Raw genomic sequence first — 27,706 nt, forward strand, 5'->3', positions numbered from 1 at the left:
CCTTTTTCGACAAATACAGAAAGCAAGAACCAAATCTATTGTGTGGTGTCCTCTAATGTTGTTTACTACAGTAGGTTGTGGAAATTGCAAGTGGTTTTGCTTTTCTCTCTCTCCATGCGTGCGCTTGCAGTGTGTCTATATTTGAAATAATGAACTTGAGCTGATAATAATTTACACAGGATTAGGTTGAAGTGCTCATCGCATTGGCTTAGAAGTGGGAGTCAAGCTTGGAAAACAACAAATAAGCAAATGATTCTTTCAGCAAACTAAAAACACGATTAAACTTTTTTTGTTTATTTTCATTATTATCATCACCTTTTGCACTATTATGTGAGCTCTGAATGAGAATTAACTGCGTTGGCAACTATTGGCAGTGTAGACACATGCCTGATCAATGTAATCAAACTGTACCACTCAGTGGAAAACAAGCATTTAGAATGCAAGAAATCAGAAAAGTTTCCTGTGAAATACCCCAACCCAATGCTTCTGCCTCCAGAGGTGTGAATCTAGGGGAAGCACTCCCACACATGCAAGGTCAAAAACACTTTTCTCTTCTATTGACCTTATTCTGCAATGCCAAAGTGCGCTCATTTTTGTGATTGTTAGAACTTAAGATTCAGTTGCCTATGAGAGAAATGACTAGCAGTAATAAAGAGGTGTAAGCGGTCATGTATTCTTGTTTATTGGCAAAAATTCATGTTTATTTATGTAGCGCTTTTACAATGTGGATTGTGTCAAAGCAGCTTAACACAGAAGTTCTAGTAAATCGAAACCGTGTCAGTCCAGTTTTCAGAGTTGAAGTTTAGTGTAGTTCAGTTCAGTGTGGTTCAGTTCAGTGTGGTTTAATTTTCACTGAAGAGCAAATCCATCAATGCACAGCTCCACGAGTCCCAAACCATGTAAGGCAGTAGTGAAAGTGGCGGCGAACAAACTTCACCAATTGACGAAAGTGAAGGATTTACTTCTCTTGCTCTACAAACAAGTGTGTTTGTGACTATACGGATCACTGTAAAAAATCCTGGTTGCCTTACATTTTTAAGCTGAATCAAATTAGCCTAATGAGAACTTATATTAAGTTAAACTGACTTTTAAACAGTTTGCGTAACTTATAAAGCAAAGTTATTACATGATTAACTTTAGTTTAATAAGTTACAATGAACTGAAAACATGCTGTCATGACTTATTTGATCATATAATTTTTGCTGTGTAGAATTGATAATAAAAGAAAACATCAATTTGCAATATCGAGCAGCAGAATGAGCTGTTTTTAATGTCTAAAAATTAGGGATGTAACAATATTGTAAATACCGTCATACCGCAATAGTAATTTTTTTCAATATTACCGTAGGCGCATGACTCAATAAAACTATATTTCTGAGAAAAGTTTGCTTAGGCGAATGAAGCTAACGGGAGGTAGCGGGAACTACAATTCCCATCAGCCTAGGCGTGGCCATCATCTTTGCGGTCTGTTGTCACTACAGATCCAGTAATGCGGAAATGGAGTGTGCTGCTAGTAGCGGGGAAGAAAAAGAGCTGGAAATGATCGAACCTAAAGCGGGGTTTGAATTGGATGTGTGGAAGCATTTCGGTTTCTTTTTAAAAAGATACGAAAAAGAAGAAAAGGTGACAGACAAAGGAAAAAACAGTATGCAGGCACTGGCAGACTGTGGTGAAATACAAGTCGGGGGATACGACTAAAAACAGTCATGGGGACTGCAGAACACAGCACACTTGTTAGATTAATGCAGACATTGACTTGTACCGCAAAGAGACCTCTATCTCACTCATGGCTTGTCCTCTCAGTTGGTGGAAAGACAATGCACAATGTTACCCACTGCTGTCAACCTTGGCTAAATCATATATCTCTGTCCCAGAAACCTCAGTCCCAAATGAGAGGGGTTTTTTTCTGTTGCAGGGGACATTGTAAATGCCCGGAGATCCCAGCTTTCACCAGATTATAGTTATATGATAATTTTCCTTAAAAAAACCCATCTCTATCTAAGTGAGTGAGTGATTAAATGTTGAATGTGAAGAGTTTTCAACAATACTAAATTGAAACAGTTTTTTTTTTGTATGGTTTAATAGTTTTTTGTTATTAAAATTTAAAAAATGTTAGTTCCTGTTTCGAAACTTACAGATAGATGGCTAATTTGTATGTCATTGATATGTTCAGTGCTAAGGTATATAAACACTTTTGGCACTTTTTTCGAGTCTTTTCCTAAGTTTTGTTTTTCCTGTAAATGATTCAATAAATACTGTACCGTGCCATTCATACCGAGGTATTATCGTACCGTGAAATTCTGATACTGTTACATCCCTACTAAAAATGAATGGAAGTGAATGAGACCGGAAGTCTTGAGCCAAAACGATTTAAATGGCCGCGGTCGCTCATACTGAAGAATAAGGTCAATAATGTGCATTTATTTTGACCTTATTTGCACAATGACTAAACAAAATGTTTTTCCAAACCCTTCTGTTGCGTGACACTAATCTGTAGTGATTGGTCCTATGACCCAGGCTGTTGTAATTGGTCTACTGCATGCAGCGCATATCGAAAAGGAAACGCCCAACATAATTACTGAATTACAGCTTATCAAAGTTTTTATACAGCATATAAACACACAGCATGGCTTTAATTCTACCATATCAATTTGAGCCGGAGATCAACAAAGAATCATCCTTCAATAAAACAAAAAATGCTTCTAAATCTTCTTTTAAAAACAGCCAGCCTGCGAGTCCTGCATTGTAAGCATTGAGGTTGTTGTCCTGTAGCAGTCATCATTTTCAACATTACACAGCTTGGAATCAGTTTTGAAAATGGCTTGTTTTAATGACTCTTAAGTCAGCTCTTTCTTTTGTGAGCGAGACAATGGGCTTTATGCAAAGCTAGTGTTTTTCAGCCACTGATAAACTTCTGGTGGAAGTTTCATTCACAGTATCAATGTTGTGATGTATTCAAAACAAAATCAGTTAAATAGACTTAAGCATTCATTTTTGTTCTTCAAGCATAAAACGAGATAAAAGAGCATTTAAAGTCGGCACCAGTGGTGTAGTGGTTAGTGCGTCGACACATGCACTCCGGTGCTCGCGGCGACCCGAGTTCGATTCCGCCTTGTGGTCCTATGCCGATCCTTCCCCTCTCTCTGCTCCCATGCTTTCCTGTCAATTCTCTACTGTCCTATCAAATAAAGGTGAAACCTCCTAAATTAATTAATTTTTTAAAATTATTAATTAAATTTAATTGATTAAAAATTTATTAAAAGAACATTTAAACGCAAGTGCCATCAGTATCAGGAGGCAAGTGCTGAAAAATGTAAAATACTGTGGTGAAATAAATTTTCGTATTTTAAAGACATGGCGCAGAACTATTGAATTTAATCAAGTGCTTCTTCTTTAGTCTGAGACCAACTTTATATTGTATCTCAATCAGGTAGTAATGATCATTGATTCATTGATTTTTAAACCATACCTAAAGGCCGACTCGCACTGTGCAAAATTTTGTTTTGTTTTTATTTATTATTATAAAAAAAAATCCTGAATGTTGGCGTTTCTGTGTGGAGTTTGCATGTTCTCCCTTTATTCGTGTGGATTTCCTCCTGGTCCTCCGGTTTCCCCCACAGTCCAAAGACATGCGGTACAGGTGAATTGGGTAGGCTAAATTGTTCGCAGTGTGTGTGTGGATGTTTCCCAGAGTTGGGTTGCGGCTGGAAGGGCATCCGCTGCGTAAAAACGTACTAATAAGTTGGTGGTTCATTCTGCTGTGGCAACCCCAGATTAATAAAGGGACTAAGCTGTCAAGAAAATGAATGAATGAATTTAGGCATGTCAGACTGCACAAACGTGACTCTCATGTCACACTGTAAGATCTCAGCCATCATACTGTCAGACTGAACAACCATGAAGATGCACCAAACACGAAAGAAGACGCCCTCAGAGTTTGACGTCATCCACCCGTGACACTTTCACTATTCGGAAATAATTACTCACAGCAAACGTAAACAATCTGCAGCAGCAATTTTGTACACAGCGTGCCTCAATTAAAAATCCAGAAAGAAAAAAAACTGTTTTGACATTTCCCTGTGGTCATTTGAATTGTTGCATGGATTGCGTCATTAAATTTAGAGCTCCTATTGGTTCTTTGATTGACGCTCATTGCAGATGTTGTCACACTGCAGGAAAGTGTCTGAAATCTTCTAACACTGCCAGAACTTCCTCAGAGGACAAATCTGATCACAACAGGCTTTGAGTGGCTGTCAGTGAACATGTCAAACCAACGATCAAAGATCACAGATTTCAGCCTAGGAGTTCAGGAATCTTTTAGGATTTCCCAAATTTGTCTCAGATGACAAAATCATGGCTGAAATCTCAGTGCAAGCAGGGCTTTAAACGCAGCGATTTTGTAATGGGATGACAGCTCACCGGAAACGCTTGAGCTGCCTGACTGAAAATGAAAAGTCTTTGTACCCAATTGCTTTGTAGATGGTGAACTTTCAGATTTAAAACTTTGCAGAATGTTTTCATTCACTGAGAGCGCTGTTGCAGGATATTACAATTTTTAAAAAGCGTTTTTTGCTATTTAAATATTTTTATTATTAGAAATTTTTGCAGACATTCCTTTGTAAATAGCCCTTTTTTTTTAAATATAAACACAAAAATTACATTTTAACCATTAGACATTTAAAAAAGAAACAATAAAAAACAACTAACAGTCGTAAATATAACAGTTAAACAAATAAATAAACATTCATTCCCCCAAACAACCACCCACCAGAGCTATGGTAAAAGTAGGTACTAAAGGCATAGTAAACATATTAATCACAAGTTTGTAGAAGGGAAATTATGGTGAACAAATGTTCTTCCAAATACCAAAACCTTGTCTATTAGGGTATGGTGGATTTTTTTCAGATGTGTTCCATGTACTCGTTAACTCAGTCAGCCGTAATTTAAGTGTTGAAATTTCTTTTTTTTTCCAAAACAAAAGCATACGTTTTTGGCAGAGATCAACCCATATAAAACAAACTGTTGTTGTACCCGTCTAAGTCTCAAATTCTTAGAATACTATAAATATAAATAATATAAGATGATTCAATCACTAATCCAATGTCTAATGTATCTGAAAAAACTCAGAAATTTGGGACACATAACATAAGAATTAGACGGGTTGGAATCTAAAAACTGACATTTTTCTCACAATGGCGACACTTCTGGAAATCTTTTATTCAATTTAAACTTGAAATATTGAAGCCTATGAAGCACTTTAAATTGATGGAGGCCATGTCTTTCATTAATGGAACATTTGTGAACCAGTTCAAGTCTTTTTCATTCCCCACATTTCATTTGGAATTTCTACTGCAAGAAGTTCTTCCCAAGCAGATTTAATGTTCTCCAAAGATGGACTTTTCACCTGTTCTGAACTCTCGTAAAGCAAGGAAATGATACTACCATCTCTAAGACATCTTTCTAGACATGTGTCCAGATACATGGGTGATGCCGTGGCATAATTAGAAATGTTAAGATTTCACAAAGCCTCCTAAAATTTCCATCAACATATAAATCCCCTACATTTATAACTCTACATTTTTCCAAAACTGAAATGCACAGTTTTAATCCAAAAAGATAATTCAATCTGTGACTCAAAAACTGAAACGTTATGATGATCTGTGTGCTTTGTGATCCATTTAACCACTGCTCTTTGTTCTGAATATACATCTGTGCTTCTGTTGATTACATCTCAAGAGTAGATCGTTTGATAGTATTTGACAAACCCACCAGCCTCTAATTTGAAATTGCTGTTCAGCCTAAAATATAAATAATCATCTTATACCTATTTTATTTTGTTTCCTTGTTTTTTTTGGGGGGGGGTTAAATATACTATTAAATATGATTATTAAATATGTTTAACTGCATATACTGGAATTAGCTAATTTTCTGAGGAAAAAATTCAACTGGCTATGAATTCTTGCGTTTGCTTTTTGATAAGCTTGTTCGCCCATCGCAGATTAAAATTTTGACTTGTTTTTTGGTGATAAGTTTTATTTTGATGGTCCGTTTGAGTATTACTATACTGTCTGCTTAATATCTCCTGATACTGCTCCTTCAACAGACATTTTACTGACTATCAGAAACTTTAAAAGTACATGTCAACTTACATTAACCCCAACCCTAACCTTACAGTCCACTTATAATCTAATGGGAATTAGTTGCCATGTAGATGCAATGTAACTTAAATTTAACATACGGACCATCAAAATAAAGTGTGGCCAAATTATTTCATGAATTATTAACAGAAGTCATGTTAAAACAGTTTTTTTGTTGGTGTTTTAATATGATTTGGCCTAATGGTTAGTGAGGCTGTAGTCAATAAGGACCCTGACCATTTGACCCCGAATGACTATTGACCCTAGGAAAAATAACCTTTTTTTTTTTTCTTTCTTTTTTTGTGAGTTGAATAGTGCTGATCTTGCCTGACTTGAGGCAATGTTCACAGGATTGCCAAATATACCTTAATGTATTCATGTTGATCATTCTTCTTAAGCACAATGAGACTTGTGTTTGTGGTCGTCTTTCAGACTTCCGCTGGCTTTGTGGACGTATGTTTTCAGTTGTTTTTTTCTTACAATACTGTTGAACAGATATGGGTTCTGTTTGCGTCATCATGCCATATAAACACCTTTGAAGCTGTAAACTCGAGGTAAGTTGCACCCTGTTCTTGAAGAGAAGAAGCTGTTGAAGATTTTGTTATTAGGTGCTTTCACTGTTTAACATCACACCATTTAATGCTTCTAGACACTCTTGTGTAAGTCCATTTTTTTTTTTTACTTTTTAAATTTACTAAAATATTCTTATTTTATTTAAAAAAATACGCAAACAAAAATATTGTAGTGAGGAATGGAGGAATATGCAATGATGGTGTTGGATCAAAATCTTGACTCCCGGGACAAATCTGACTCCCCCTCGCGTGCACGCACATCACACAGCACCTGCAGCTGTCACAGCGGTTTATCAGAAACCTTGTATCGATCATTTCTTCCGCAATTGACAGCAAGAACGAACGTAGAAGTCTTGTCAAACTGACAAGCAGCACCTGAATGTGTTCAAAAGAACTTAAAATGCCAAAATGGAAGGAATTTATACAGCATTTGGAAAGTGAATCCACCTCATATTAACGGATTATAAGTTTAGTATTTATTACACGACAGTCTCTTCTTTACATTTACGTTATAACTAGGCCCACACGGAATCTGCGCGCGCAGAATTCCGCAGATCTTCCGCAGATTTCTGCAGATTTTTAGCCCATTATTAATTCTGTTTATTTACTTGAGTAAATGTGTAAATCTGAATTTATTCAGTTTTTATTCAGTAATTTATTACTTTTTAATATATTAAGGTTTTAGTTATGATACTCCGCTAGATACTCCCAAAATAATTCAGCAGAAATTCTCAGATTTTTACCAAAATTCTCAGCAGAAATAGCAAAAAACGTCCGCAGATTCCGTCTGGCCCTGGTTATAACACATTCAGCTCTGCGTTCTGCTCTGTTATGACTGTTTACATTTATATTCTTAACCAGCATTTCATCACAATACTCTGAAAATATTTCGTTACTTCTCATATCTACAGTCTATTCGTTTTCATTTCCTTATTTAATATTTAGTAAAAAAAGTTTAGTCAAAAAAAAAGAAAAAGTGTAGGATTTTTTACATGGAGTGAAAGACTTCTCTTTAGATATCTTCAATATGAGCACTGTTGAACAATTGTGCACAATACACATACATGTAAAAATGTAACCAAAAAACATATAGAGCTGATTTAATTGTTGTTTATCAATCACTAAACTATACATGAATACTTATACCAACACTGTAATTGTGGCATAAAATACTGTGTATTTCATATTTAAATTCATTGTAGTTCTCTTCTATCCTACAAGACTTTTTGTTGTGTTACTATTTAAGTGTGCTCCTTTCTTGCTCTGACAATGTAGCTATGCTTTCTATGGTTCTGTTTACTTTGTTATTTGCATGACAGCACAGTAAAGCTGTGTATAGTGTATTAGTGTTAAGCAGGAAAAAAACCCTGCACTGTATTTATTTATCTATCAAAGATTTTGTTTATAATTTGAAATGATGTGCAACTTATAGTTTAAAGCAGGAGAAAAACCTGTAGTGTATTTATCAAAGCTTTTGTGCAGCTGTATTATTATTTTTTTGCAGCTGTTTATTTGTAAACAGGGAGGGAAACCCCTGTGTTTGAATTATATTTTGCTTAAATAATTTTTGATTAATAATTAATAATTAAATTATTTTTAAATAATTTAATTATTTTAAATAATTTTTTCATTATGTATAATGGTCAAACTGTTTAATAAAATTAATAAAGACTTTAACTCTCAAGTAGCGATTTATGGGAAAATACAGGATTGTATACCGTCATTCCTTCTAAAAATACCGGGATATGATATTTTGCCCATATCGCCCAGCCCTATGGTCTTAGTCATATTAAAATCTGATTATTTGTGTCCACGTTAACGTACGCAATGTTAAAATCTCCTCCAAAATATGTGAGGTCAAGGCCAAGCACCTAAAGTTATACACGCACTTCTGCTCTCTTACTGTTCTGAGGAAGGAAACGTCTTTGAGGAGGCCCACGCTTTCACCCTTAGATTTGCCCACAGCCCTTACACACGCCATCGTCATGGGAACCGCTAAAGAGACGGTAACAAGTTTACTTGATTGGCTCACCTTCCCTGAAACACTGAAAACGCTGTTACCCAAGAGACTCAAACCCATGATCCCTTGCTGTAATTTCATGCCAAGTCTTTTGCCATTGCCCAACACTAGCTTGAATAAATGATTGAATTGCATGTTTTCTTTTAATGAAACTTCACGATTATTTTTATATTTACATTTTAGGAGTGTTTGTTTTAGATGGGTAACTTTTTATTTGTTTAAATATTAATTTTTGTTTATTGTTTTTAAAAATGACCAACCAATCAGTTCTTCAGTTTTTATTTGGGAATTGTAAATGAGCAATGCTAAAATAAGGGGACATGTTTAATTGTTACAAGATATCTGTAATTATATTAAAATTTAATTATTTCTGTCTTATATTTTTATAGTGCATATAGAAGTACACCCCTCACAAATCTCTCTTTTAAATTTTATATTTTTGATAGGAAGCTGTACAATATTATATTTGTGCGTATACATTAGATTAGTCAGTACTGAAGAAAAATCTGAAGCTTATTTAACAAAATAATTTACGATAACTGTCCAAAAACAAGCACACCCAAATGTTATAGAAAAAATATTAAATACAATTTAAAAAGAGGAAAATTCAAGAGAAACAAAAAGAAAAGAAAAAATCTGTTGAAATTTAGTGTGTTGTAATTTATTTCTGCAATATTTTGCTTGAATTTAATTGTATTATCTTTCAATTTCTGAATATGTTTGGTGACTGAAATATTATTTAAATAAATATATCTGTTTAATAAATCAGTTTTGATTAAATGCGCTAAAACACATTGCCTATATTCACTGAGAAATGGATAAAAATATTCACTTTCAAACTGGGCTGTGGTCAAGTATTGCTGAGCACTGTATATGGTCATGTTGTAGTCCAGGCTTGTTTGCGGGATCAAGCATTTAATAGAAACCTCGGTAACGTGGTGTTCATAAGACACATGAACTATTTATGATCACTTTATGAAACCTTTATAATCATGGCATGACCTAAATGTGAATGAGATTATATACATGGTTATGACAACTGTTATTAAATGTCCCATGAAAGGGAAATTAAGTTTTTTAGATGTTAGTATCAGTATTATTTATTTTTAGGATATCTTTGTGTCCTAAAACAGTGGCAAACTTTGCATTTAGGAAATATAAAACTGATATGAACATGTAAAGTTTTATTCACATCGCCTCATATTTCAGTTTCTCATCATAACCAATCAAATGCTCTCTATTATCTGACATGCCCCGCCCCTTTCAAGACGCTTGTCAGTTGTTTTTAATTTAATGCGCTTGAGCTCAACCACTCTCATTGGCAGAGCTGTGATAAAACAAAATACTATTGGCTGTTTTTTTAAAAAGGGGAGGAGCTACACTATGTCTGTTTCGGTTGCGATTACGTCGAATAAAACTGCATTATTCAAAGAACATCACGCGACCTTTAAGTGTCATTTGCTCTGTTGTCATTTTAAATGCAAAAAATATTTGCATTACATTATTTATGGCAACTTGGCAAACAAATACATCACAACCTGTTTTTGTCTTTGTCATGACAACTTGACATTACCAAAACGATATAAGTTGTCATGAATCTGTCACAAACATGATTGTAATGAGTCATGATTATTTTTCTGATCACGTTTTCAGTGGAACAAACTGTATTTGTCATGAAAATCTCATTAAATGTTTTAGACCAGGCATGTCGAAACTCGGTCCTGGACGACCGGTGTCCAGCAAAGTTTAGTTTCAACCCCAATCAGACACACCATGGCCAAAGCCATGTCACCCTGCAGCCCAAGACCGGTTACTCACTGAAGCTGAGCAGGGCTGAGCCTGGTCAGTACCTGGATGGGAGACCACTAGGGAACACTAGGTTGCTGTTGGAAGTGGTGTTAGTGAGGCCAGCAGGGGGCGCTCAACCTGTGGTCTGTGTGAGTCCTAATGCCCCAGTAAAAGTGAAGGGGACACTACACTGTCAGTGGGCGCCGTCTTTCGGATGAGACGTTAAACCGAGGTCCTGACTCTCTGTGGTCATTAAAAATCCCAAGGCGTGAAAGAGCAGGGGTGTAACCCCGGTGTCCTGGCCAAAGTCCCTCTATCGGCCCTTAAGATCATGGCCTCCCAATCATCCCCTCTCCACCGAATTGGCTCTATCACTGTCCCTCCACTCCACCAATAGCTGGTGTGTGGTGAGCGCACTGGCGCCGTTGTCCTGTGGCAGCCGTCGCATCATCCAAGTGGATGTCGCACACTGGTGGTGGTGTGGAGAGACCCCCCCTCATGATTGTGAAGCGCTTTGGGTGTATGGCCATACACAATAAATGCGCTATATAAATACACATTACATTACATTACATTACACACCTGGGCTAGCTAATCAAGCTCTTACTAGGCTTTCTAGAAACATCCTTGCAGGTGTAAAATCTGCTGGACACCGGCCCTCCAGGACCGAGTTTGGACACCCGTTTTTGACCATTGTTCATATTTAATGACATTTTAATAACAAATTGCACTTGTACCAACTCTAGTTGAGAAAAAAAAAAAAAATATATATATATATATATATATATATATAAATATATATATATATATATAAATGACGCTATTAAAAAAATTCATGACACATTTATAATGGCTTCATGACAATTATGTTTATGACAGATTTATGACGAAAAATCTTGATTATTTGTCATGAGCTTGTGATGTATCTGTTTGCCAAGTTGTCATCAAACAAAGTCATCTTTGCATTTATAATATCTTAACTGAGCAAATGACACTTTATACACTTTATATAAAGGGGCCCTATTATACACCTGGCGCAATGTGGTGGATAACGTGTTTGGCACGATTTGTTGCTATTTTCAGACCAGCTCAACAGTAACATTTTCACATAATTTTACATTTAGCAAATCCATTTGTGCCACTTGTGGACTCATGGGCATGCTGGTCTAAAATAGACGCGTGTTAGGGCACTTTGTTGGCACATTGCTATTTTAAAGAACTGAAATAAACCACGGTATTGACCAACTAACAACAGGTCTGAAGTCAGTGTCTTTGTTAGTAAGTGTTTGGATATAACTCTAGCTTTTTGACCACACTTCGTTATTATTGTTCATTTTTTTCATTTGCTGAAAATTAGAACTGAATTTAGAAAAAGTTTTTTAACAAATTTTTGTGCTTAACAAACAAAATAATTATGTAGGCTGATGGATGTCTTCAGTGGAGTGCGTACAACACCGTTACTCCACAAAAGTAAAGGAGTAAAGTAAAGAGAAATCAAAGAGGCCGATTAGAGGAGGTTCATTCTTTATCCTCGCGCTGCAGATGCTCTGTTTACTGTTTTCTTGCTAGTGAAGCACTTTTTTTTTCACTTACAAATTCCGGCATGTAAATAACAAATGCACCATGGTGCGATGCAACTGACTTTTAAAGGCAATGAGAGATGATACTCTGATTAGTTTAATGCACTTTATGCTCAAAACACACCCATAACTCATGAAGAGAGTAAGCTCAACCCTGTTAGACCATGCGCCAGGGCGCAAAGCGTATTTTTCCATCCTTAAAATAGCAAAAGTGGTTCAGGCACACCCTTAATGCTTTTGCTTTAGACTTTGTGCCTAGATTGTTAAAATAGATCCCTGAATGACAGTAGTTATAAACATGCATAAAATCCCATTCACATTCATGATGTGTCATGCCATGATTATAAAGGTTTAATGACAGTCTTATGAACATCCCTTCAAGTAATTACAGAAATATCTTTTTGTTTCGATGCTGTTGAGAATTTTTCATAAGAATTTTCTAAATTCTTTTTCTGTTTATAAACCAATGAATATAATCTCAAAATGATCAGTTGTCAGCTATGCAAGACATATTTTGAAAGTATGATTTGTAAGGTCACTAAATAAACAATAACAGAGTTTGATCTATTTTGTAAATACTTATTGAGGAATTTGAGTATTGAGCTTGACACCATGGGAGTCATTTAAAAACTGGCCAAAAAATCCCTGTTGAGATTCCCCCAGTCACAGACATTTAGAAAGCACAGAAATGTGTGTTCTTAATGTGATATTGAGTATGCTAATGTGGCAACTGATCTGTCAACCAGTTTGATTTGTGTAACTGGTGTCTCGTTTCCTCCGAGAACCCGTGAGTAATATTTAAATGTGGATCTAAATGTAGTGTTCAGTGTTTTATCCATGCCGATCCTTAAATGTGAGACCTAAAGTGATTCATATTTACATTTGAATGTTGATAATCTGCAGTTTGTATTATTAACAGAGTGCCAGAAAAGCATTTCAGTCAACATCTCCTTTCACAGTGTTTCTGATATTGTGAAGGGTAAAATATGTAAGAGAGCGTGTGACTGGATTTTATCTGAAGGGAATGATCGTATAATAAAAACAAGGCATTCCACATGGTGCCTGACTGACTGTGACCTTGTTATTTGGCTATAAGTGTCATCATAAAAAAGGAAGTTTATTTTGCAATAAGAGTAGTACACTTTTATTTAGTCTTGTTTTAATACAAAGTGCTTTACCAAAATTGAATGTAAAAGATTCATTCATTCGTTAATTTTTTTTTCGGCTTAGTCCCTTTATTAATCAGGGATCGCCACGGTGGAATGAACCACCAACTTATATTCACAAACACAGGGGCGCAACTGCACATTTACTGAAGGGTATGCGGGTTCAAGTTTTACTTCTCATATGCATACTGTGAGAAGTGTAAGGTCTGTCTTTGCATGAACAAAGTAAAATGTTTAATGTTTAAAATTATAAAGAGACAAAATGCCTCAAATGTCTTATTTTATCAAAATGTTATGGGCAAGCTTTTTTGTAACAAAAATTTAAATATTTTTGAGCAAACAAAAAGGTTACCAAAGGGCCTGATATATCAATATGATTCATAATAAATTTACAAAAACATGTAGTTAAATGGATTTTGACAGAAGGATTAATAAACTAAAATGTTTCAAAAAATGGGAATATTCTGTTCGTTCATGTGGCAGTTTTAACAGGGTTAAGAATCTTTATAATCAAGTATATAAAATAGTAATAATAGAAGTATGTGTGATTTCGGACAGAGTCCAGGTGTGGCCGTGTGTCACTGTCCTCCTCTGGACAAAAAAAGCCAAGTGACTGACTAGGTGGCGATAATTAATAATTAAAGATATGGCTTAAAAACATTAGAAGTTAATTAAAAGTATGTCAATAATAGTGTGGGTTAAGCTTACCAATCTCTTATTATCCAATTTGTCATGGCAGTTTTCATTTTAAGGCATTGTTTGGCCTTTATTTCGCTTTCTATTTCGCGCTCCATGTCTCTTCATTCCTATCTCTATTTTGAACATGTGACTCAACGGATCAATCAAATGGTCGATGGAGGAAGAGGGGTGGTTTAATTTTTTTATTTAATAAATTACAAAATTATACTAATATAAAAATGCAAAATAAACATTTTTAACAAAATATTTATTTATTTTTATTATTTAAAACTAATAAGGATCATTTCAAAAGTAGTTTTGACACAATGCCGCACCGCATACACTGCATACCCCCTTTTTGTGCCTCTGCACAAACATACAGTACACCATGGCCAATTTTGATTATTCAATTCACCTATACTACATGTCTTTGGACTGTGGGGGAAACCGGAGCACCCAGAGGAAACCCACGCAAACATGGGGAGAGCATGCAAACTCCACACAAAATCGGAGCTGGGGCTCAAACCAGCAACCTTCTTGCTGTGAGGTGATTCTAAAAAAATACAGTATTATTAGAAGCTTGTAAAGTTTCAGCGTAACTTCTCTAAAACTGATCTGACATTTCTAATAATCCTGAGATCTCAATGCTAAAAAATGTCACTAGACCAGAACTTCTCGGTTTCATTTTCATTACTTTGCAAACGACATATAGAGCAGGCTAGTATGAGCATACAGAGCAGGCTAAGTTAGTACGCGGTTATCCACTATAGGTATTAAAGACATTCAAAAAGTGGCAGCATTTTCAACTTATTGCTATTACACACCGAAAGTGTAAGTGTGTGCTTTTTTACCATGGACATATTCAGTTCTAGTCAGCTAGGAGTAAGTAGCAGATATTATATTAAATAGTGTGAATGAACGGGTTTCACACCCCTGCGGTGAATCTGGATGTTGGCCAGCTTGACGCTCTTTATCAGTGTGGAATTAGACCCTTAGTGCTGCTCTTATCTTCTCTGTGTTTGCTCAGACTTCACAATCATCAGTACACCCCCCCCCCCCCCCATCCGTTTCTGTGGGTTAACCCATAAACTCCCAGTCTCATTTAATTCAATTCTGTATTATTTATTTCTAAAGAGCTTTTGCAATGTAGATTGTGTCCAAGCAGCTTATAAGGTTAGATTAAATTCAAGATACGATCCATCTTTTCCTCAACAAAAGCTTTCTATTAGCTGAGATTATCTTTTTTTAATAAAGTCCGTTCAAAATTTTTACAAATATTTTGTTATATAGGGCTGCACGATATTGGAAAACTTACATTGGAATATTTAGTTGTTCTGCGATGTATATTGTGATAGGATTATAATTTCACAAAGTGACTATTTAAAAAAAAAAGCTCACAATTTTTTGTTGATTGTGATGATTTCGTAGAGGAGTGCGTCTGCATAAAATATTCAAAATTATACAAAAATACACAAAATAATATCATTTAAAACGCAGCTAAAAACAGTAGAACAAAGAAAAAAATGAAATAAACAACACTTCATGGATTTTGGTGGTCTCTAAAAGAATTAAAATGATTTCTTGAACTTTTATAAACGTATAAACCCAATCAATTGAGTATAATCTAATTGGTAAAGCAGAAAACATTATGATGTCTTGTGTCCAAATGGTTTAATTTAGCCTGAAATCTCTTGAGATCCTGCAATGTGACTATTGCAGATTCACACATTGCGATATTAATGCTAAAAGGATATATTGTGCAGCCCTAATGGAATAATTCACCCAAAAATATCAATTCTGCCATAGATTGCTCACTCATATTGTTCCAAATTAATATATTTGGTTAATTGGTAACGCTTTATAATAACTACACACTATGAACCATCTATTAAGCATTAGCAAATAGTGAACTCATTATCTGTTAAGCATTAACTCTACATTATTAGACAAAAGTAAGCAGTTTATACTGCAGTTACAAATGCTGTATTCTTGACTAATAAACACATTTAAAATGTGCTTAATGATTGTACTTAAATACTTTGTTACTGATAAATTTTTCATGACTAAATTAACTATTGCGTTATTTACAAATCATTTGTATTTAAGAGTAGTTTTTTTTTATAATTCAGAGTGAGTTAGTAAATGTATACATCCTATTATTCAGGCATATATTAATATTTATTTGTATGTTAATAAATGCTTTATTAATGCTTCATTCAGTTTTGTGACCTAATCTAAAGTGAGGACTAGTTATGTTTTATAAATCCCTAAATGACCATTAAATCACACGTTTCCACTGAGTGGTTCGGTACGCTTCCACTGTCAAAAGGTACCTAAAAGCAAACAGTAGTGTACTACTTTTTGGGTACCCTTTGCAAAGGGTACCTAGCACAACAAAAGGCTACCAAAAGGCGGAGCTAGACGTACGACTGAATGCTATTGGTTCACAGAGATACGTCACTCGCTTGTGCAACAAGCCAGAATGAAAACAAAGAAACCGACATGTTTTAAATACACAGCCGAGACATTACACCGTAATAATTTATAAAGTTGAAGTCAGAATTGTTAGCCCAACTGAATTATTAGCCTCCCTGTTTATTTTTCCCCAATTTCTGATTAACAGAGAGCAGATTTTTTTCAACACATTTCTAAACATAATAGTTTTAATAACTTATCTCTAATAACTGATTTATTTTATCTTTGCCATGATGACAGTAAATAATATTTGACTAGATATTTTTCAAGACACTTCTATACAGCTTAAAGTGACATTTAAAGGCTTAACTAGGTTAATTAGGTTAATTAGGCAGGTTAGGGGAATTAGGCAAGTTATTGTATAATGATGGTTTGTTCTGTAGATTATCGAAAAAATAGAGCTTAAAGGGGCTAATAATTTTGACTTTAAATTGGCTGTTATAAAATTTAAAACTTCTTTTATTCAAGCCGAAATAAAACAAACAAGACTTTCTTCAGAAGGAAAAATATTATCAGACATACTGTGAAAATTTCCTTGCTCTGTTAAACATCATTTGGGAAATATTTAAAAATGAAAATGAAATTCAAAGGAGGGCTAATAATTCTGACTTCAACTGTATCTTGAGAAACACAATTTAGCCTAGCTACTGTAATAGGAAAGTGATGATTAAAGCAAAACAGAGTGATTGCATTTCAAGCATATTTCAAATTCAGCATCAAGGAACGGAGTTGTTGTCATGCACGCCATTCTCACAGCTAGCATCGTAATGTGACAAAACAAGAACACTCCCAATATAATCAATGTAGCATCACGAGAATTGTATAAACTGTCATCACAATTGTATATTAAAGGTTTAAAGGTGTGATCATGATTGATGTACAAATTGTAACATGCCAATGTGAACAATAGAGTGAAAATTTACATATAGGAGAAGATAAATACTTAAAGGTCCCGTGAAATTAAAGTATTAAATAGTTTTATTTAACCTTTAAAGTATTAAAGAGTTTTTTAGATGTTAGTTAGGATATATATCAGCTAGTGTGCTCCAAAACAGTGCGAATATATTTGCATTTAGAAAATATTAAATTGATATAAACGTACAAAGCTTGCAGTTTGTCTCTTGCATAATTAGGTCAACGATTTTTTTTTTTTCACGTGAGCTCATACTTCAGTTTCTCATCAAATCTTGACCAATCAAATGCTCTCTAATATCTGACATGCCCGCCCCCATCAAGACGCTTCTCATTTGCTCTTCATTTGACGCACTTGAGCTTAACCACTCTCACTGGTAGACCTGTGAAAAAAACTAAATGCTATCAGGGCTCGACAATAAGGACTGCCCGATGAGGTGTGACGCTCGGGATGGTAGAAAGGATTGTTACTGGCCCGATCGACTGGGCTTGTCACTAAAGTTTAATATGGCTGCGAGTGTTTGTCAACTGCTTGCACATACGGTGCTTCGACACCTAGATGTTTGTTTCGGAACCTGACTCGCTTGCTTAGTTAGTGCGGTTCGTTTGGCATATGTGAATCCCTCAATCGTGCTCTGATCCAAGATTGCCTGGATAAGGTGGTCTTTGCTTAATTGAAACAAACTCTGAGTGGATCGATTGTAGTGAGAAAGCAAAACGCTATATCACAGTGTATTATGGTTGTCTAATAGCCATATATTATGGCAATATGAAGATAGAATTATAAGTAGGGTGGGATATCATTAATATGTGCATTTCCTAATGTGCGTTTTATGTTCAATACGAAAGTGAAAGCATGCTGAAATATTGGCAAGAGCTGTTTATCTATTAGGAAAACTTACGGAAATTACCATCTGATCATCAGTCCATATTTTAATCTTCTAATATTTTGTATTAGGCCTATTGTTTTGTTCATTTTTGCACTGACACCTCAAATATATTTATATATTTTTATTTTTTACATATATATATATATTTTTTTTTATTTAGTTACATCACAATTGTAATTTTCTTAAATTGTAAGCTGTATTTAAAGAAAAGTTATGCTGAATAAAAAGTGTTTGCATGCAGTTTGTTTGGCTTTTGACATATTATTTAAAATATGTGGCTAAGAAACGGCTATTAATTTTATGGTGGAGCCAGTGAAAATTTTGACAGGGCAAGTAAAAATCTGAACCACTAGCCAGAAGAAAAAATCCTTGGCGATGAGCCCTGGCTATTGGGTGTTTGTTTTTTTCAGACGTCATTTATCTCATGCGCTTTGTTGCTGTAGCTTACTATGGCGAGGGAGGCGACCGTGAGTATTTAAAAAAAAAAAACTCGTAAACTCAGGACAGCCTTTACTGACACTGAGGTTACAGCAAAAGCCCCTATTTCGCTGCCATGAAGAAAGTGAAAGTATACTCCATCCTCTCCTCTCGGCTGTTACAGCATTACTTCTGGATACAGACACCAGTGCATTTGTGTAGAGCGAGTTTTCTCCTTTGCGTATATCATGGATCAGATGTGATCGCCGCTGCCGTTTATCAGTTTCACTCATTGATGAACCGCGCCAGATCGTTAGAGCCAATCACAGCCCTTTCTGTTGAGCGCATGACCAATAATACAGGTGTAAAAACTCTGAATAATGCTCAAAGTTTGCGAGATATTTACATTTGTTTACTTGCTATAAATGCTCATGTCGTTCTGTGCATGTACTTGAGTTATTAAAGGGATAGTTCATATATCTTATTGCTTGTATTAAAGAACATTTATTGTATTAAAAATGTATTCCAAATAATATATAAATATAGAATATAGAAGAATTGTAATGCACAGAGATATCGAATTGAACGGTATCGATGGCATGATTATCATAACCAAATCGAACCGTGAGACCAGTGTAGGTTGACACTCTATGCACTGCCCACTCTTTATGTTCCAATTGAGATTACACCAAACCACAAATAAAAGCTGGACATTTCAAAGTAGGAAAGAAGTAGGAAATAAATCATGAAGTCTGTAATCTTTTTTATGTCAACTATCAAATATTGTAAAATACATACTAAATATTTTAAAAAGTGTGTGTGTGTGTTATTTTGTCTTTCAGGTAGTTTGTAAAGGAAATCCTCCCCTTGGCTTTCTGGTGTACGTTGAATAAAAGACCAACACCTCCTGCTTCCTGAAGTCCTCAAGAAAGTGGTTCCGTCTGTTTTGGGGTGTTGGGGAAAGTGTAGAGTCCTAGCGTGTCCTGCTTTCCAGGCAATGAAGCTGCAGGCGGTGATGGAGAACCTGCACAGACAGCAGAGAGCAAAACTGCTGATGGAGCAGGCCGGGCAGTCACACAACCCCGCCCCCATAGGGGAGGAGCTTAAATCAATTTCAGCCTCTGACACGGAACAGGCGCAGATGGCGGCGTTAGCAGCAATGCGTGCAGTAGCAGCCGGACTTCAAAGGCTTGACAGTCCCGTTTCTGAACACAGCAGTGAGGGGGACGAAGATGACGAAGAGGAGGATGAAGAGGAAGGGGAGGACCAATACAAAGATATGATGGGGTCTGAAGAGGAAGAGCAAATGTAAGTAGGCTGTTACATGCAAATGAGTTCGACGGCTGCTTATAGACTATTTTGAGGGATGTAAACAAAACCAGTGGTCTCAACGTATTTCCTGTTTTCCGTTTTTAATTTTTATAGCTTCCGAGAATCCAAAAAGAACCACATATTGATAAATAATGTTATGATAGCTGTTTTAAGTTATGATTGAATTGCCTCATGTTAGTTATGAAATGGTTTGATAACAAGCAGGAAATGTTCATGGGTTCAATGACATCACCACTTTGAAATGGTCTATACCAGGTAGGGTTGTAACGGTATGAATTTTTTACGGTATGATAATCATCTAAAACAATACCACGGTTTGACGGTTTCGCGGTATACGGTATGTTACAAATGTTACAAAATAATAGAACAATATAATATATAATATAAAAATAATATATTTTCAGTTACTATAAACAACACCACTTACAATGAACAAATAAAAAAATAAGAAAATAATAAATAATGTGTCAAAGTCCAAATAAAGTCTAAATAAACATGGTGCAAATCCTCAGTAAAAAAATAGATATAAATATTTACTATACTATAAATAGTTACATAACGAAACTAGATTCAATATGGAACATCCTTAGGTTTTATGTTCCAGCATGGATATGGTTGTCTGTGGATATGGATTTGGATATGGTTGTCTGCAATGCAGACAAACAGCTGCACCTTCATTTGCGTCTTTTGAAAACAGCAAGAGCAGCAGTTGGTCTTTGCTGTGTCACTGTTTTGTCATGTTTCTGTGCTGCTGTGCATGCAAAAGTACTTAGTATGAGAATTATTTCATGCAAAACTTTTTTTTTGCGTTTTATTTAGCCGCGCATAAATGTATGCCTATCTCTCATTCCGTGTTGTTCAAAAAGCTCGTTGTTGGTCCACAAACAAAAGCGAAACCTATGCTTATTGGTTGTGATATAGCGAGTTTGAACCAATCTGGGCATGGAGGAGGGACAATGCATCAATGTATCGTGTCTGGTTTGTCCGGAGACACAGTGACGAGCGTTTCTTTGTCAAATCAGCGTTGTCAAATTTTGATGACGTAACTGCACTGATTCCGGAGCCTCCGCGAATGTCATCACTGGAAAGCTGAGATTCTCTTCTTTATGCCAATCTTTGAATTGTATGAATCGGATCAGCGGATCAAAAGTTATTAAACATTTAAGAGCAATACTTATTTTTAGCCGCGGGCGGCTGTCTCGGTCAGGGTTAAAACCATTGATATGCAATTGTTCATGGTATGATAATCGTGCACGTTCAACCCTAATACCAGGGGTGTTCAAACTCGGTCCTGGAGGGCCAGTGTCCTGGAAAGTTTAGCTCCAACCCTAATCAAACAAACCTGAACCAGCTAATCAAGCTCTAACTAGACATAATATAAACTTCCTAGCAAGTGTGTTAAAGCAAGTTGAAGCTAAACTGTGCAGGACACCGGCCCTCCAGGATCGAGTTTGGACACCCCTGGTCTATACAATAAGTAGACTCTTGTAAAGAGTCTTGTACCCTAACTCTTGTAAAGTATACTCTATTTTTTTGGGGGGGGGGTCACACATGCCTGCCTTATGTATATACTGCTTTTAGTGCTTTTAGACAGCAGTGAACACATATAATGTTCTTAATATTTGTTTTCCCACTGCAACATTTGCCAAATCCATGTGTTTGTGTGCAGAAAACAGAAATTTGATGAAGATGACTTTGAGGAGGAAGACTATGATGATGAACTAGGTGATGAGGGTCTGCCGTCAGGCCGTGAAGCCGTCACCCCGGGCAGAGGCATCCTTCTATTACCCCACCGGCAGTTACAGCCTCACTCCCTGATGCTGAAGGCTCGTCCTGGTTCTGAATCTGAAGCGAGGGCTTTGACTCATTCTGCTCATTCATCCCAAGGGCCACTCCATGGACAGGACCACGCAGACTGGACCTATGAGGAGCAGTTCAGACAGGTGAGAGTACTTCTGACCTAAAACAGGTCCTGCCACAATATCTAGAGGAAAACAAACTATACAAACACTCCTCACACACGTGGATGGTTGCAGGCATTTAGGATAAATGTTGAGTAAATGAGTGCAAATATTTATCCGGAGTGGAAGCATATACGGTTACGGTCTAATGATCTTTTAAAGATCTCTCTGAAGCATCACATTGACGATACCAAGTAAAGCTTAACAGCACTCGATAAATATTTGCAAGCAGCGTCAGGGCACGAGCGACTTGAGAAAATAAATGAACTCATTTATTCGATATGCTGCAGTGTTTCATGCAGAGTGAGAGATTTTGTGTTGTGGGTTATGAAACTCATGAACTAAGCAAAGTATCGGAGGCATTGAGGAAATCTGTCCAAAAACACACCACATGTAAGTAATTAAAATTAAAATATTTAATTAAATTAAAAACGTGTTGATTTTGCACAACTTATTGCAAACTATATACACTACCTGACAAAATTCTTCTCTCATATCTAAGTTTTAGGAACAACAAATAATAACTTCTAACTGATCATTTGGTGTCAGAAGTGGCTTATATGAAAGGCAAAGGCCTCTAGATTACGCTTATTTTACCAAAATAAAATATGATCATGCCTTGATTTTTAATGGTTTAATTAGGACAGTAAGGTCTGACTTTGCTTAGACAAAAGTCTTGTCACTTAACAGAAATAATGTACAGTATAGAATATAAAGTCATGCTGCAGTGGAAAAAGAATGAATATTTTGTCTGACTCCATTGAGCTTAGAGGACTGCATCCACACATCTCTGCAATGACTCAAATCACTTAATAAATTCATCTGGAAAGGCAAAGAAAGTGTTCTTGCAGGACTCCCAGAGTTCATCAAGATTCTTTGGATTCATCTTTAATGCCTCCTCCTTCATCTTACCCCAGACATGCTCAATAATGTTCATATCTGGTGACTGGGCTGGCCAACCCTGGAGCACCTTGACCATCTTTGCTTTCAGGAGCTTTGATGTGGAGGCTGAAGTATGAGGAGCACTATCCTGCTGGAGATTTTGCCCTCTCCTGTGGTTTGTAAAGTAATAGGCAGTACAAATGTTTTGAAACATCAGGCTGTTGATATTGCCATCCACACTGCAGATCTCTCGCACGCCCCCATACTGAATGTAACCCCAAACCATGACTTTTCCTTCACCAAACTTGACTGATTTCTGTGAGAATCTTGGGTCCATGCGGGTCCCGATAGGTCTTCTGCAGTATTTGTGATGATTGGGATGCAGTTCAACAGATGCCTTCTTTTCCAAATGTTCAACTAGAAGTCAAGTGATTATTTGTTGTTCTTATAACAGGGATCGACAACAAGACTTTTGTCAGGTAGTGTACATTAGATTCCCTAAAAGAGCTCCTTAAAAGATCAACTAGACTGTAGCTATGATCCTGAATTTAAACCTCACAGAGACACTTTGTGTAAAGCATTACGTTCTGCTTTTTTTATTTGCTCTTGCTATTTGCTAAATCAGTCACATAGCTATAGATTAGCTGTGGTTCAGCCAGTAAGTGCAGGCTGTGGCTTGTTATTATGTTGAACTCGATTGACCTAAAAATGAAGTGGGTTGGAGACGTAATTACTGATTATCTCAGAACATAAAGGCAAATGCTGGATCATGCAGAGTCTCACACAGCATATTTGTCGATTTGTCTAATTGAACTTTGTACATTTGAAGGACTCTCCCTTTAAATTAGTTCATAGAAACCAGAAAGCTCTCGCTCCGTGACTTGAGCAAATTGTCTTGACAATGAGTCCTGTCAGTCAGCTGCGCGCTACTCACTGCAAGCCAAATAGCCAAACGAAAAATGCACTCGAGGTGAAATAGTGCTAAGCCATCTCTGGTCTATTTGTGACCAGATTCAACATTTATTTTAACACCCACACATTTCTTTTCATTGAAGAAATAACGTCATATTTATTACACTTTTTAAAAGAAGTCCTTTTCTATAGTGGAAAAAGCTGACTGAATTATGTTGCTAAGAATAAAAATAGTTATTTTAAGAAACATTTTTGTAATTTTTAATAAGTCGGGGTTACCGCAAGGTCTTAAAGGTCCATGAACCCTCCTGTTTCAGCAGGGTGTTTTCACACCTTTACTTTGGAAAAAGTCAGGAAAGTGGGCGTGTCAAGCTCTGTTTAGGGGGGAGTGTCGAGGAGCAAAAGAGGCATGGGTCTGTAAAAAATTGGCATAAAAATGGGAGTGTCGATTTGGGCACGCGCTGATTTTCAAAACAGTCAAAACACACACACAGACACACACACACACACACACACACACACACACAGGGGAGAAAGACTGACTGTGTTTACATGGACATCAGTAATCAAATTATTTGGCAAATTATTAAATGGTGGTCTTTAACTGCAGTTTGGCTCTTTCATTCAGGGAATTAATTCTTGCCCCTCGTGACAAATGAGATATTTTATTCAAGGAGCTGCTCTAAGAGTGTATTTTTCATGCAATGTTTGATACCGCACGGCGAATGAGAGACAAAAACATCAGCATTTCCCAGAAACTTAGATGCACTCGGCAGGTAGCGTCAGAAAGCCGTGTGTGTAATTCCTGTCACAAAATGCGTTGAAAATCCTCCACGACGGTAAGTTTGATTGTGGTGCTAACATGTTTACACTCTGTGTAATAGTTAGATCGATACAAACTAACTTTGCCATCTGAATAAACAAAGAGCACTGGTCGCTCACCAAATCTGTAGAGACAAGATAATCAACACCAACTGGAGCCTCTTTATTAAGAGGAGACGAGCAGCGAATCCGGATCTCACCATTTGCAGATGAGAAAAAATCTCAGGTAAACAATGTTCCTTAGACATGTATTGTTGTTGCGCGTCGCGTGCACTGTAATCCACATGCAAGTCCAGCTGCGCTCTCATAGAGAGAAAATGAAAACAAAACCTTCACTGCAGCAACTTATAAAAGCAACACTGCACGCTTGTTTTGATGGCGCTGTCTGAGCCTTACGTCAATTTTTTTTTTATTATGCACGGTAATACCAGATACCGGGGTAAAATAGGGAGGAGGTTTGACAGTTTCAAAATTTGGATACCGCCCAAGCCTACCGAACACATGTTAAAAAGCGTTCAATTTGTGGAAAGGAGTTTGATTACTCATGTGAAACTGTACAGGGGAGAAGCCAGTCAGTAGGGTTTATAGCTAAATTATTTTGCAGTATTTGCATGTCCTTAATGCCAGAGAATTCATTCATATAAAAATAAAATACCAGTACAAGTTGATTAAAAAGCACCTAAATTGTTTTGCAAATCGTGAATTTATTTATTTATTTATTTATTTATTTATTTATTTATTTATTTATTTATTTATTTTAATTAACTTATTATTATTTTTTTCCCTGTTGAATGAAAATCTATTTTCCAATAATATTTAAAATTATATATAAACATTAATTCATATTCATATACTGTATTAGCTAAATATTTAGCAGGGTTTGCTTGTCCTTTACTGCATAGAATTCCTTAAAATAGTAAAGTAAAATAAGTTAAATAACTTCTTATTTTTAAAAAGCACCTAGATAGTTTTGCTTTTTGTGATTTTTATTTTTTAATATTTTTATTTTTATATATATATTTTTTTCAGTTGAATAAAATATTATTTTCTCTTCATATATTTCATCATTGAGGATTTCTTAAAAATAGGGTAAAAATCTCGTCTCGATCTCGTGAACCCAGTCTCGTGTCTCCTCTCATGGAGTAAGCGCCTCGTTACACCCCTATTTATTATTAATAAAGATTTCTAGGCGACTGAATGAAGCGGCTTCCTCTTATGGCTGATTTATGGAAGTGATAGGTGCCATGCAGTAGCGCCATGATATACTCATCATGTGCTCAAAGTGCTGTCTATCCTATTTTTTCCAGTTAACCTTAACGCAGATATCCATTTAAGGAGCAGTGTGGGGTCTTTTTTTAATGGTCAAGTTTGGTTTTGTACCTTGCTTAACAACAGGCTCATGTGATTTGTGTTTGCTGGCCATGTGATGTGCCGAGTCAGGCATTCGCAGGTGTTTACAACTGTTTTTTTTGGCGGGCGACAGAAATGCTATCAGGGCTTTAGCGTTCACTAGAAGCTTGATCTTCATATCAAGCCGTTGCCAGAAAACGTGAACATTGTGGGCAGTTACGTAATCAAGACGAGCAGCACGCTCTGTACGTTAAGATGTTGCACAATGATTGGGTGGCACTTGAAGGGTTGTATAATGTATACTTTACACCCTCCGCCCATACTGAAAACAAGAATGGTGAAACTGGATGAGTAACAATGAATAACACATTAATGGCTTTATGTGCTGTAGTCTCGTCACACTACTGTAGTGTTTTCTAGAGATTAAGCCAGCGTGTTCTAGTGTGTATGTGAAGAAAGGGTTAAGCTGGGGTTTATTTTGGGCAGGTGGGTGGGTTCAGTGAGGAATGTGCCTGAGGGAAAGTGATAATCTGGACCCTGGCAGACTCACACACACACACACAAACACGCATACAAGTGTCTTTATCAGCCATTACAACTGGAATGTTTCCACACTGAACTCTAGTACACTTTAACTAAATAAAAAAATGAAGTAAAAGTAAAACTTGACATCAAACTGCAAGGAAAGCATGTCTTCCGGCATTACACGGGCATGTGAAAGGCTGACAGCTGGTCTCTTTCCTGGAGCAGCTGGGCCACGGCCAAAATGAACGCAAAGCCTCAGTGTTTCTGATTATGCTTGATACAGATATTAATTAATCATGCTTTAAGGCAAGCTGCCAATGTCTCTAGTAAAACTATCTGTGCCTGCCATGAAGCCAATTGAATAAAGAAACAGATTTATTCACTGGTATCAAAAAAAAGGCATGGCATAATCATTTACACAGTGAGTGTGGTTTTATTCTCGTCGTCTGTGTCTGGCCAAGATTGAGGTTTTAATTCGCTGGGATTGTTTTGATTTGCTTTTTTATGGTGTTTTAAGCTCAAATTAAATGCATTTTTAATGTAGTCAAATGCTGGCTTCTAATAGTTAATTCTTGCACCTATGCAGTTTCTCTTTCATTGTCTCCAGGTGCTTTCATCGAGTTCTCCAAGAGACTTTATCTGTTATGCTAAATCACCGTCTGTGCAGAAGTTATATAGGAGTGTATACCACTGGGTGGTTTTTTTGCAACTTCCTCTTCCTGATAGCAGAGTATGCATGTATATGCATACATGTATTAAAACAAACAGTTCTGAAGCCATTTTCAGATTTGGTAGCGTGTTTAAAGGGCACCTATGATAAAAATCATTATATATAAACATTATTTCCCATTCATATATTCATATAAACTTTTGTAAGCTGTTTGGACAGAACTGTGTGTAGGTATAGTTAGTCCACAGTCATATTGGGGTGATATGAAGACATACATGGTGATAGATTACAGGAAGGCTTCTCCTACCTCCAGCATAACAAATAGGCTTGGACATTGAAATTGTTGACACACATACAGTTGAAGTCAGAATTATTAGCCCCCTCTGATTTTTTTTTTCTCTTTTAAATATTTCCCAAATGTTGTTTAACAGAGCAAGGAAATTTTCACAGTATGTCTGACAATATTTTTTCTTCTTGAGAAAGTCTTATTTGTTTTATTTCAGCTAGAATAAAAGCTGTTTTTAATTTTTTTAACACCTTTTTAGGACAAAATTATTGGCTCTTTAAGCATTTTTTTTTCGATAGTCTACTGAACAAACCATTGTTATACAGTAACT

The 27,706-nt window shown here is 36.2% G+C and overlaps 1 protein-coding gene across 3 annotated transcripts in view; it reads left to right on the forward strand.

Annotated features, from left to right (window-relative positions):
- The window catches only part of arid3a (AT-rich interaction domain 3A), a 70,134-nt gene that overhangs the window by 10,116 nt on the left and 32,312 nt on the right, over positions 1 to 27,706 (forward strand). For 2 of the 3 annotated variants that reach the window (XM_087273157.1, XM_087273158.1), the window contains exons 2-3: positions 19,478 to 19,943; positions 21,637 to 21,910. In XM_087273157.1, coding sequence (XP_087129283.1) covers positions 19,633 to 19,943; positions 21,637 to 21,910 — 585 coding nt within the window. In that variant the 5' untranslated portion in view covers positions 19,478 to 19,632. The remainder of the gene's footprint in view (positions 1 to 19,477; positions 19,944 to 21,636; positions 21,911 to 27,706) is intronic. The other variant, XM_087273160.1, reaches the window with a different exon arrangement.

Source organism: Danio rerio, chromosome 11 (genome assembly GCF_052040795.2).
Source record: "Danio rerio strain M-AB ecotype USA chromosome 11, GRCz13ab, whole genome shotgun sequence".
NCBI lineage: Eukaryota > Metazoa > Chordata > Actinopteri > Cypriniformes > Danionidae > Danio > Danio rerio.